The sequence below is a fragment of the Chiloscyllium punctatum genome, chromosome 15 (genome assembly GCF_047496795.1).
Source record: "Chiloscyllium punctatum isolate Juve2018m chromosome 15, sChiPun1.3, whole genome shotgun sequence".
NCBI classification, from domain to species: Eukaryota; Metazoa; Chordata; class Chondrichthyes; order Orectolobiformes; family Hemiscylliidae; genus Chiloscyllium; species Chiloscyllium punctatum.
Window position 1 is genome coordinate 63,018,681 of NC_092753.1, and position 14,114 is coordinate 63,032,794.

At 41.6% G+C, this 14,114-nt stretch overlaps 1 protein-coding gene across 1 annotated transcript in view; it reads left to right on the top strand.

Moving 5' to 3' along the window:
- Positions 1 to 14,114, top strand: part of LOC140486319 (syntaxin-binding protein 5-like) — a 549,610-nt gene that overhangs the window by 493,995 nt on the left and 41,501 nt on the right. Inside the window, exon 25 of the mRNA XM_072585292.1 lies at positions 7,624 to 7,725. Coding sequence (XP_072441393.1) covers positions 7,624 to 7,725 — 102 coding nt within the window. The remainder of the gene's footprint in view (positions 1 to 7,623; positions 7,726 to 14,114) is intronic.

Below are 14,114 nucleotides of genomic sequence, written 5' to 3' on the forward strand. Positions count from 1 at the left end.
CTGAACTTATCGCTCTCTGGCTTAATCGTCACTCATAGACATACATGAGGGGTACGAGTCATATTTTACAGTTTGCACTGGTAAATCTTCTTTTCATATTACCTGCAAATCCTTCGGGGTACTGAGTAAATCCACCCCCAGTCTCACTATGAGATCCTGAGCCATCAGATTTAAAGGACAGAGTTCCGATAACAAAAATGAGAATTGGAATGTTTCCCCGTTACTGGTTTCGCACAACAGGGATGCGGTAAATCTCTCTCGTATCATGACTCCTGATGCACCCATTGAGTTCAGGAACCTTCCACTCATCTTTATTTGCGTCGACTCTCTGAACTGGCTTAATTTTAAGGACTGAATATATTGCCCCTGTATCTACCAAAAAGGTAACTGAGGTACCTTCCACATATAACATAGAGGTAGGCATTGACTCATACGCATCATCATTATACTGAACATATGGTCTGCAATTTCAATGTTCAATATAGAGGTGGGACATGTTTCAGTGCCCGTAAGATTAGTAGAAGAAATTAGCAAAAGTGAGTCTTCGTTGCCAAGCATAAAGGAAGGAGGCTTACCTGTAGCTTGTGGGCTGCCCACCTCCACCTTAGCCTTCCCCCATCTGTCACCCTGCTGTCCAACCTCCAGGGCTGACTGAGGCTGTCTGCACGGGTGCTGCCTTGACCATATGGTCCATTGCTCCACAAACAAAGCACCCACCAGATCTACCTCTACCAACCCCTCTTCCTCTTCCTCTTCTGCGACCTCCACTTCTGCCTCTCCCTTTTCCTGCAGCACCTCCCTCCAATGGCTGGGCGACCATTTGCATAATGGTAAACTGAGCTTTATGTGTTCACTGTTCCGTCTTTAGTTTCCACTTATCCTTCTCTTGGGCCAGCAATTTTTCAGCATGTATCGCGTGTTGTTCTATCAAATTCAGCTTTCTTGTATCCCAAGTAATACATGTCTCTTTTACCTTTTTTGCTATTTTGTTCTTTATTCCATTGATGAAGCTGTTCCTCAGGTGTGCCTCATACGCCGTAATTTCTGCTGTCATTATGTCCTCAGGTGGCATCAGTCCACTGTAGGTGTTATGGACTTCAGTGAGGCGCGTAAGACATTGTCTCACCTTCTTGTTGTTTACACATTGCAATTTTGGTCATGTCCATTCGTACTGGGAATGCCTCCCGACAGGCGGTTGCCAGCGCTGTGACAAAATCATTAAAGTCTCTGTTCCACTCCGTTTGCGGGTCAGCTGCTCTAGCATGGACGTTTGCGAGTTATACTTGATTTTGGTGACATCAGCACCCAGTTTTCATCCCAGGAGACATCTCATCTCATGTGACATGGGACAGAACTTGATACAAAACCTTGTCACTTCTTCGACGAACTTATTCTCTCTAACCTCGCATGGGTCAGGCAACTGCCCATAGGCACTTTCCCAATCCTTCATGGTCCATGGCCGGTGGACCAACATCAGGTACCCTTCTGGACTTGCAACTTCAGCCATTGGTGCTTGCAGAACCACCTGGTTAGGTGATCGTGCGTCAGTACTCTCACCGTCCAACTCATCGTCCATCATGAGGTGATCGCAGACAGGCCCTGGATGCTTTTCCGTCTTGGAGTGGCCATCCTTCTTTTGGGCTTCTTGCTTCGATCTGTTGCTGGTATGAGATGCTACCGATGATTCAGCAGGCTCTGAGGTGGCAGCCGCTGACTTGGAATCTTCGGGCCTCAGGTATAGATATTGTCCTGTCACTGTTTGCTCTCTTTCTTCCTCGTACAGAGGCAGATCTTATAGGGGGCTATTGGTCTCGGAGGGCTGCCATCAAGGTCAGAATCGGGAACAGACTTAAGATACTGTACACCTTCATTAGGTTGGTTTCTGTGTGTGTCTGCATGTGCGCTGGTGTTTGTATGTGTATTTGATCTATCTTTTACTTGAGATTTCCTTTCTCTGATATCAGCCTCAGCCTTCCACATGTTATAAGCACTCCAATTCACATGTTCTATTTTTCTCTTCCGTCTCTCTTCCTCTTTCTCCTCCAACCATGACCTCAGTATTTCCAACTGCCTTTTACTAAAACTTCTTCCCTCCGGAAAACCACATTCTTTGATCCACAATTCTAGCTGCTTTACTGACTCTGGGCTGTAATTATTTAGCATGAATTGTATTTTTGGTTGTCCATTCCATGTCCTCTGTGGATCCTTTTTTTGTTTGCTCTTGCTGGAGCCCATTTTCAGCGTTATTGGAAAAGTGTTCAGCTTTCTCTCTCCCTCACGGTACTGTCATCGTTTTTGCCAATATGACTTGCTTTTACCTCCAGAGGTCCCCTCTCATTGGGCAGTTCATACACCAAGAAACCATGTACCCGGTACATCTTTGGCGAGTCCAACTCAGCCTGTGGTGGCTCCAAGTCTAAAACCACCCTTAGACTTGCTGTCTCTTAAATACTCTAGATACGGCAATCCTTTCCCTTGAGTTTTGATCAAACACTGCGCGAGAGTTCACTGGACCCTCCTCCTGATTTATTTATTCTCTTAGAACGAGTCTATATGTAGAATTACTTAAGCCATGACTCTTACCCCAACCCTATTTGATTCGGATCCCAGCACCAGGACCATCCACAGATTCCCAGCCCTCTCGCGCAAAGGGGCCAATTCAGCGCTCGAGATGAAATGAAAGACCTTCAAGGCGCTGGCGCCTGCGCCTCCTGGGAATCTTCAGAATCTTCCCCAGTCGCGGGGTCCCAGGCAAGCCCCCAAGTTTACTGTCGTGGAAATTAAATCGACTTGACTCAAGTGCTTGCAAGAGCAAAGAAAAAGTTTATTTCAGACCTTTATAAAGGGACCCAAGACATTGGCAAGACGCCTCATGTAAGGGGTTTTTGATAGCTATCACACACTCCCTTTATACTATAATTCACTTTGCCGTATCAATACCTGCAAGGCTAGAGGCCTGGAACATTTGAGTTCCTTTCCATATATGGAGTTGTTTTTCTCATTTCTTGGCTGCTGATATGGTAGTTTAACTGGCCTTGTAAGTCTGCTATTAGGTCGGTCTGCCTTTACATTTTTCTGTTTATTTGCAATACCCCTAGTTCCAGTCAGACCCTTGCTTCTTTATTCCCCTATGCCTTTATAGATTTCACAATAAATGTTAATTTTCCATTAGATTGGACTTGAGAGACAAATTATGGGCATGATTGATAATTAATGAGGTGAGTTTGGAAGATGGAAGAGAACTTGCTCAGCCTTGCAGTGACAAGTCGTTCAAAAGAAATTGATGCAACTCAGACATAGCCAAAAAAAAGAATGATATTGCCCAATGATTCCATTCAGTGTGATTGGAGATTGCTAATCAAACTCATTCAGGGAGATGAGGTTCTGTCTCTTTAAACAGTCTTCCTTCAATGTGTGCACATCTTTTGCTTATCCCTACAAACCTGTTACTGAAGCATTACCTGTTGTTGATGCTGATGTTTTTGTTCATGTTGAATTCTGTCAGTATTTGGATTTTACTCCATCTCATCAGCCATAAACCAAATATACATAAGTGAGCAATTCTAGCATGTGCTAATGCTTGCATTTATTTTATTGTTTGATGGATATCAGATTTGATAGATACTGTTAATACATGATGCTTTTAATATTGGCATTAACTGTTGCTAATGCCATGAACTCTTCAACTGATCAAACCCGACTTTGTAAAAGGGACTCAAAACTCAAATTGCTCACAAAATACAAGTACATAGCAGATTAATTAGTTATTATGCCAACTGACAAGTAATCCAATTAACCAGTAAGAGATCCAGTGTTTGTGAGGAAAGCTACTTTCTGAGCAAGAGGTATATCAGGCTGAACCTTATACTGTTACCTTAGGTCTCAGTGGTGCAGTGGTAATGTCCCTACCTCAGAGCCAGAGGTCTGAATTCAAGTTCCACCTCTTCCAGAGTTATTTATTTTTAGAATCACTACAGTGTGGGAACAGGCCTTTTGGCCCAACAAATCCACACTGACCCTCTAAAGAGTACACATCCAGACCCATTTCCCTACCCTATATTTACCCCTTACTAATTCACCTAGTGTTCACATCCCTGAACACTATGGGCAATTTAGCACAGCCAATTCACCTAACCTGCATATCTTTCTGACTGCGAGAGGAAACCAGGGCACCCGGAGGAAATCCATGCAGACACAGGGAGAATGTGCAAACTCCACACAGACAGTCACCCGAGGCTGGAATCGAACCCGGTTGCCTGGTGTTGTGAGGCAGCAGTGCTAACCAATAGGCCACCGTGTCACCCTCTTGTGTAGTAACATCATCCCTGAACAGGTTAATTAGAAACTATCTGAACTGTTGGCTTGTTCTTTGTTTTCTGCGTTACCATGAAACACTCAGGTGCTCTTAAAATCTCAGTTGATGATTAGTCTGGTTAACCTGGTATGTATTGTTAGGGGAAACATTTATTATGTTTATCTCCAAATGACTATAGTGATAGGAATAGAAATAGAAACATTTCTTTTGCATTCTGAAGTTTTCAGAAGTACTGATCCTGAACTCTAAGTGATTGAAAAGAATCATGCCAATTTAACTTTTATCAAAAACAAATGCTGAGTAATTAAACACATGCTTTTTTCATAAAAATTTGTATGTATGTAGCATCTTTAGTGTAAAAAATAACCTAGAGACAGACAGACATTAAATGAACAATAAGCCAAAATAAGTTTCAAAGATAAACCAAGAAAAGGTGGATCTTATGAAGGTTTACAGAAGGAATTCTGAAGCACAGGGACTAAAATGATGGCCACATTGGAAGGAATGGAGATGTAAAAGGAGCCAAAGTTAGAATGATTCAAAGTTAACGTGGCATTGGAGATTAGAAAATTGGCATTCCAATAGTGTTATTTTTATCAATAATGTTGCACATAGAAAAAGGTCACATATCCAACTAAATTAAAATACATCTACCTTTGCTTTGAAGGTAATGAATATGAACCTATAGCCTTTCACTTCCTATGGTACATCAGGGGACTCATTCAGTAATTATTGCTCTACCATTATCAACCAAACTGCAAGTACAGGCAATGAATTTCATTCAGCTTTTCTGCTGACTGGCCTTTCAACTGAGAATTAGTTTTCTTTATTTACTTGTCATAGATTTTAAAGTCTGTCTTTTTTTTATATTGTACTTTGTGCAACAATTTCTTGACCTTCTCCAGCAAGTGAAAATCTGACCATCTCTCCCCTCAATGTTCAATGCCATTACCATCACTGAAATTCCCCACTATCAACATTTTATAGGGATACCATTTACAAAAAACAGACCACAATATTCCATATAAATATTGTGGCCACGGAAGCCTAGAAATTCTGCAAGGAGTAACCCAACTCCTGACTCCCCATTGCCTGACCACTATCTACAAGGCACAAGTCAGGAGTGTAATGAAATACACTTCATTTGCCTGGATGAGAGTAGTTCCAACACTCAAGCAACTTGACCCTGTTCAGAACAAATCAGACCATTGGATTGACACTTCACCTACATCAACAAATATTCACTCCCTCCCCCACTAATCGACATTAGCAGCAGTGTGTACTATCTGAAAGATGCAGTGGAATCATTCTCCAAGGTTCCTTCCAAATCCACAAACTCTACCAACTAGGACAAAATCAGCAGATGCATGAAAATGCCATCTCCTGTAAATTCCCCTTCAAGTCACATACCTCCCCGACTTAGAACAGTGGGCTCAGACAAATTGAGAAAGCTGCTCTTTTGCCAGTGTTGTGAATCTCATCTCCTTCCAACTGGATCTCAGTGACCATTTCTTCTACCCTGTGGATGGGCATGCAGTTGAAAAGGCAGCTGAATCTGCTGCTGATCTAGCTGCTGTAGCTGTTAATGATGGAGTGGCTTCAGCTCTTGTCCTTCAGTCAAAGAGGAAGTTAGAGCTGCATAAACTGCTTCCAGGAAAGGCAAACACTGGCAGCAGGGACGTGTAACAGAATAAAAGTGCTGGACGGTTAAACTGACTACCAAAAAGTTGGCAAGCACCTATCAAGTTGCACTCTGTACAACAGTCTCTCAATGCATAGCTGAAGACTTTTGGCGTAACTGATGAATACTTTGCAACTTGAAGCCTTGTGAGCTTTACTGATGAAGTCCTTTCGTACATCTGCCACCTCATTGACTTTGTTGAGGTCACAACCTGATATGGGGTATGGATAACATATTGAGACAAAAGGGTAAAGATTTAACCTTTTTTAATTCTTTAAAAAGCTCTTGATTGCCTCTTTAATCACCTGGATTGCTTTCCCATCAGACCAAAAGGGACTCCTCACTGGAACCTGAGTCCATCCTGGGGCTAGCCAGACAAGGGCTTGAAGAAGTCAAAATGCTAACTCAGTGTCCTTTTCCAAGATTTTCTGCCCTGCAAACACCAAACCCTGTCTCCACCTGACTGGAACAGGTTTTAATAATTTTGTATTGTAACTTAATTAGAACACAGTTGACATACTGTCCTAAATTTTTCTCTACATATTAAAATAAATAGTGAAGCATTGGAGAAGGTAAAAATTGAAGGAATTCTTTCACTCAAAATGATGAATCATTGGAATTCTGTATCTAGGAGGATCTGTGGAATCTGAATCATTGAACATGTTCATAAAAGAAATCAAGGGTTTGTGGACACTGAGGAATATGGGAATGGAGGAAATTGGTTTAATGGTAGATGGTCAGCCATGATCAATGGCAGAGCAGGCTCAATGGGTCAAATAGCCTACACCTGCTTCTGTTTCCTATGCTCCTATATTTTATTTCAGAGGAACATTAAGAGTCAACTACATTGCTGTAGGCCAGGAGTCACATGTAAACCAGACCAGGTAAGGATGGTAGATTTTCTTCCTCTGAAGGACTAATAATTCCATGGACAGCATTATTGATGCTAGCTTTGTGTTCCAAATTTATTTTGTCATTGAATTTAAATTTCCCAGCTGCTGTGATGGGATTTTAATGCATGTCTCTAGAGTCCTTGAGCCCTCTGAATTTCTAGACTAGTAACAAAACCACAAAACTACCTCATCCCATTGTTGTCAAAAACAACAAGTTGCAACTTTTTTAAATTTGCTCAAACTAAAATATCCAAATAAAACCTTTACTGTGAAAAATCATTGAAACTACCATACTAAGATATTACATGTGCAATTGGTTTTTAATCAGTTTTAATAAAAAAAAACTAAATTGCACTCTCCCATAAGAAAAATGAAGTTGCTTACTCAGCATTTGTATCCATACTGATGATATCAGTTACTTGCTTCTAAAATAAACATATTAATTGTGCATGTCTGCACGTTATTCTAAGCAATGGTGAGCAGAGATCAGACTAAATTAGTCTGATTTCTAAAATGTGACAAGGATTGCTACAAGGAAATTTACTGTGCACGTTCTGGAGGCACCAATGTCACATTTTCATCAGTCAAGCTTAAAACAGTTTACATTTCCCTCCAATGCCTGAATGCATCTCTTGATTGTAATGGAATTTGCATGCCAGCAAATGTATTTGTAGGCAATTTTGCTTTGACTGATTGCTGTATAATGAATGCCTTTTGCATGCCTTTTGGGACAGTAGGCCACACTTCCAGACGGGCAATGCTTCAGCAATTGCATGGCATCAGTATTTTCTCTCACGATGAGCACCATGCTTCCTCATATTCATGGAGCGAAAAAGGTAAGACTAAATTGCATCAATAAGTGACAAATGATTGACCTACGATTAATGAACTTAAGGGATAAATATTAAGTTTTTCATTTTGGAACTTCAAAATTTGGAAATTTTAATAATATGTTGATGATGCAATCCAGTGCATTAGAACTAATAATCACACCGCAGGATATCCAGAAATGTAGCTGTTTGGTTGTACAGCACTCGAATAATGCTGAAAAAGTGGCACTTTTCAACAAGGACAATTTTTATTTAATTATCGAAGTAAAAGGGAGTGTAATGTTTATACCGTATGCAAAGAGAATGTTGATTGATTGGGAAATTGATGGAGGCATTGCCTTTGAGGATGCACTAGTTAATGATAATGATGATCAATTGTCAAGCTTTGTTAAAATTTAAATGAAGCAAGTTGACTCTGATTAATCAAGACATACTACTGGGAAAAATGAAACAGAACAGCTGTCACACGTCGTATTGATACAGTATCTATGTTGTACGTTCTTTCATGGTGATCTAGAGATGTCGGGTATTATATGAATTAGTAGTCATTGAACTTATGAACTCAGCAACTCACAAGGTTGAGTTCAATTTAAAGACAGTGTATGCCCCAATAGATGTTATTGCCATGGGATCCCCATTCAACCCAACTCTTGCAAACCCTCTTTATTGGGTCCCATTAGAAACATAATGGGAGGAATAGGCTGATAATCAAGCCCATCAGCATAAATGTGTAAATTCTATTACCAAAATTGTCAATTGTTTCCCTTTGGAACTGCTATTCAGAATGAGAGACTTAAATAAATTTTAAAAAAAAATACCAGTTTATTTTGACAAAAAACGTTCTTAAAACACATAGAAAAACTGGTTAATGTCTTAGTCCAAAATTAAAACCGTAACCCATTTTAATCTAAGGAGATGATATTTTAAAAAGAGAAAAATGGTAAAGAGACATCTGTAAACTAAAGATAAAAGGTTAATGAATTCTTATAGTCCTCCAAGCTTCTTATTGACAAAATCTAAGTCCTAACAGTCACATGCCAATGGAAAAGTTTCCAAGAAAGCTTTAGTTTGGAAGGAAATAAAGCTGTTTTGAAGACTTTACAAAGTGGTCATAGATCAGGTCCTTGGGATTTACAAAGTAGACAAAATGCTGAGATAAGGCTATCAGGTTCCTAATAACCTAAACAAGGAAGAGTGCACATGATCCTGGCAGCCTTACTGCTTCCTATTGCCACGTATCCGTTTTTCCTGACTTCCCGCCCCAAGTGTTTGAAGCAGACGTTAAACCCAGCCAGGGTCGCTCGGTAACCATCAAAAAAGAGGTCCTATAATCTCTTCCAAAGATTAGTTTCCCAGCAATTGTTGGCAATCAATCGTTTTCAGCGCAGGAAGTATCTGAATTTCAATATCTTCCTTTTTTAGCCCCACATAGCTGCATAATCCCAAAATATTGATGTATCCCCATCATGTGTCTTCAATGGAATGACACCTGACCTTCCATGTTTAAAGTACGTAGATGATACATTTTCTTTTGGATTGGATTGTGTCACCATAGTCTTACCAGACCATAGGGCTGCTCTCTCATTAGAGAGGTGACTGGTGACAATTTAACCTGAGGGCCACGAGCTCAGGCGAGGGAAGAGGGGTTGAGAAGGAGATTCCTTCATGGTAACCTCAAACCAGTGATGGGAATTGAACCCACACTGTTGGTATCACACTGCTCTGCAAACCAACAATCCAGCTAACTGAGATAAACCAATTCCCCAATGATACATCTACTATATTTGAATCAGCAGCTACTTGCAAGAATTTCCTTACATGCGGCATGGTAGCTCAGTGGTTAGCATGCTGCCTCACAGAGCCAGGAACCTGGGTTTAATTCCACCATCAGACAACTATCTGTGTGGAGTTTGCACATTGTATCCATGCCTGTGTGGGTTTCCTCCGGGTGTTCTGGTTTCCTCCTACAGTCTAAAGATTTGATCAGATGGGCCAATGGACTGAGCAGTGGCAGATGGACTTTAATTTAGATAAATGCGAGGTGCTGCATTTTGGGACAGCAAGTCTTAGCAGAACTTATACACTTTCTGGTAAGGTCCTAGGGAGTGTTGCTGAACAAAGAGACCTTGAAGTGCAGGTTCAAACATCCTTTAAAGTGGAGTCGCAGGTTAGAGTCATAGAGATGTACAGCATAGAAACAGACCCTTTGGTTCAACCTGTCCATGCCGACTGGATATCCCAACCCAATCTAGTCCCAACTGCTACCACCTGGCCCATATCCCTCCAAAACCTTCCTATTCATATACCCATCCAAATTCCTCTTAAATGTTGCAGTTGTACCAGCCTCCACTTATTCCATACACGTACCACCCTCTGCGTGAAAAGGTTGCCCCTTAGGTCTCTTTTATATCTTTCCCCTCTCATCCTAAACCTATGCCCTCTAGTTCTGGACTCCCCCTCCCCAGGGAAAAGACTTTGTCTAATTATCCTGTCCATGCCCCTCATAATTTTGTAAACCTCTATAAGGTCACCCCTCAGCCTCCGACGCTCCAGGGAAAACAGCCCCAGCCTGTTCAGCCTCTCCCTGTAGCTCAAATCCTCCAACCCTGGCAACATCCTTGTAAATCTTTTCTGAATCCTTTCAAGTTTCACAACATCTTTCCGATAGGAAGGAGACCAGAATTGCACACAATATTCCAACCGTGACCTAACCAATGTCCTGTACAGCCGCAACATGACCTCCCAACTCCTGTACTCAGTACTCTGACCAATAAAGGAAAGCATACAAAATGCCTTCTTCACTATCCTATCTACCTGCGACTCCACTTTCAAGGAGCTATGAACCTGCACTCCAAGGTCTCTTTGTTCAGCAACATTCCCTAGGACCTTACCATTAAGTGTATAAGTCCTGCTAAGATTTGCTTTCCCAAAATGCAGCACCTCGCATTTATCTGAATTAAACTCCATCTGCCACTTCTCAGTCCATTGGCCCATCTGGTCCAGATCCTGTTATAATCTGAGGTAACCCTCTTTGCTGTCCACTACATCTCCAATTTTGGTGTCATCCACAAACTTACTAACTGTACCTCTTACGCTCGCATCCAAATCACTTATGTAAATGACAAAAGTAGAGGGCCCAGCACTGATCCTTGTGGCCCTCCACTGGTCACAGGCCTCCAGTCTGAAAAACAACCCACCACCCTTTGAGCCAGTCTTCTACCTTTGAGCCAGTTCTGTATCCAAATTGCTAATTATCCCTGTATTCCATGAGATCTAGCCTTGCTAATCAGTCTCCCATGGGGAACCTTGTTGAACGTCTTACTGAAGTCCATATAGATCACATCTACTGCTCTGCCCTCATCAATCTTCTTTGTTACTTCTTCAAAAAACTCAATCAAGTTTGTGAGACATGATTTCCCACGCACAAAGCCATGTTTACTATCCCGAATCAGTCCTTGCCTTTCCAAATACATGCACATCCTGTCCCTCAGGATTCCCTCCAACAACTTGCCCACCACCGAGGTCAGGCTCACCGGTCTGTAGTTCCCTGGCTTGTCTTTACCACCCTTCTTAAACAGTGGCACCACGTTTGCCAACTTCCAGTCTTCTGGCACCTCACCCATGACTATTGATGATACAAATATCTCAGCAAGAGGCCCAGCAATCACTTTGCTAGCTTCCCACAGAGTTCTCGGGTACGCCTGATCAGGTCCTGAGGATTTATCCACTTTTAACTGTTTCAAGACATCCAACACTTCCTCCTCTGTAATCCGGGCATTTTGCAAGATGTCGCCATCTATTTCCCTACAGTCTATATCTTCCATATCCTTTTCCACAGTAAATACTGATGCCAAATATTCATTTTGTATCTCCCCCATTTTCTGTGGTTCCACAGAAAGGCCACCTTGCTGATCTTTGAGGGCCCTATTCTCTCCCTAGTTACCCTTTTGTCCTTAATATATTTGTAAAAAACCCTTTGGATTCTCCTTAATTCTATTTGCCAAAGCTATCTCATGTCCCCGTTTTCCCCTCCTGATTTCCCTCTTAAGTATACTCCTACTTTCTTTATACTCTTCTAAGGATTCACTCGATCTATCCTGTCTATACCTGACATATGCTTCCTTCTTTTTCTTAACCAAACCCTCAATTTCTTTAGTCATCCAGCATTCCCTATACCTACCAGCCTTCCCTTTCACCCTGACAGGAATATACTTTCTCTGGATTCTCATTATCTCATTGCGCTTCCCATTTTCCAGCTGTCCCTTTACCTGTGAACATCAGCCTCCAATCAGCTTTTGAACATTCTTGCCTAATACCGTCAAAATTGGCCTTTCTCCAATTTAGAACTTCAACTTTTAGATCTGGTCTATCCGTTTCCATCACTATTTTAAAATGAATAGAATTATGGTCGCTGGCCCCAAAGTGCTCCCCCATTGACACCTCAGTCACCTGCCCTGCCTTATTTCCCAAGAGTAGGTCAAGTTGTTTATAGGATAGTGAAGAGGGCACTTGATATGCTTTCCTTTATTCATCAGAGCATTGAGTGTATGAGTTGGGAGGTCATGTTGCGGCTGTACAGGACGTTGGTTAGGCCACTTTCGGAATATTGTGTGCAGTTCTGGTCTTCTTCCTATCGGAAGGATGTTGTGAAACTTGAAAGGGTTCAGAAACGATTTACAAGGATATTGCCAGGGTTGAAAGATTTGAGCTACAGGGAGAGTCTGAATAGGCTAGGGTTGTTTCCCTAGAGTGTTGAAGGCTGGGTTGTTTCCCTAGAGTGTTGAAGGCTGAGGGATGACCTCATAGACGTTTATAAAATCATGAGGAGAATGGATAGGATAAATCGACAAAGTCTTTTCTCTGGAGTGGGCGAGTCCAGAACTAGAGGGCATAGGTTTAGGGTGAGAGGGGAAAGATATAAAAGGAACCTAAGGGGCAAACCTTTCACCTTTTCATGCAGAAGGTGGTGGGTGTATGGAATGAGCTGCCAGAGGAAGTGGTGCAGGCTGGTACAATTGCAGCATTTAAAAGGCATCTGGATGGGTATATGAATAGGAAGGGTTTAGAGGGATGTGGGCCAAGTGCTGACAAATGGAACTAGATTCGGCATGGACGAGTTGGACTGAAGGGTCTGTTTCCATGCTGTACCATCTCTATGACTCTATGTGCAGGTTAGGTGGATTGGCCATGGGAAATACAGGGTGAGGGTGGGGCTGGGGGCGTCCCTGGATGGGATTCTGTTCAGAGGGTTGGTATGGACTTAAAGGACTAAATGGTCTATTTCCACACTGTAGTGATTTTATTCTAATGGGCCCCAAACTGCACACAAATTCACCGTAGAAATTGTGCAATCAAATGCGCTTTCTCTCCTTAATGTCCAGTTAAGAAACTGCCCAGATGGTTTGCTAGTACTGTCTCCTGTAAACCTACATTCACTGGCCAAAATACACATTGGAATTCCATGAGCTAGAAGACTGGTGACTTTGTAAATACAGGTTATCCATTTGTTCACTGTGGAAGCTTAATGCTGAAATAAATAAAGCTATCCTTCTGGATAGCGGGGCTACCATGATCTGATCATGTCTTTTTGCATATTGGGCAAACTCTCGAACACGCCTAAGATCATCATTTTTGGTGCTAAAGTGACCAGTGTATATATCAGATTAGAATTAGAAATAGGATTGGGATTTATTGTCATGCGTACTCAAGGACAGGGGTGCAAGAGTTCAGGTCATTCTGTTATAATGCACATTTTGTCAACACAAGTTTGCTGTAACATGATTGACAAATTGGGGGCACTGTTTCAACAGCACGGACTTTTAAAATGTGTGTTGGCGGTAACACAATGACAACACCAACACTTTAAGCGCTGTTTATAAAGCATGATATTTCTATAATGTGGGGTTGCACAAAAACACACTGACTGAACAATGAAAAGTTGCAATATTGCCATTCATGGTGCCATCTTAGGTACAAAGTAGAAAAGATAAGTAGAGAAAAAAACAAAACTAAAAAAAAATTAGGAACAAAGCAAGAGAAGAAGAAAGAAAAGCAGTTGGAATGAATGAATCCAGAAGAGCCTCACTATTCTTTGCTAACAGAATTAACTTAAACACACTGCACCTGTTTCAATTCAATAGATGACAGCCATTCTAATTCATTTCACAGGGAAGTGTCTTGACCAATCAGAATCAAGCTACCTGGTTTAAAATTTAAACCAAGCTTGACAGTTAAGTAGGAGAAAGTGACAACGACAGATGCTGGAGATCAGAATCAAAAAGTGTAGTGCTGGAAAAGGAACAGCCTGTCAGGCAGCATCTGAGGAGCAGGAGAGTTGATGTTTCGAGCATAAACTCTACATCAGTTAACTGTCAGTCAGCAGTTACTAGTGTATT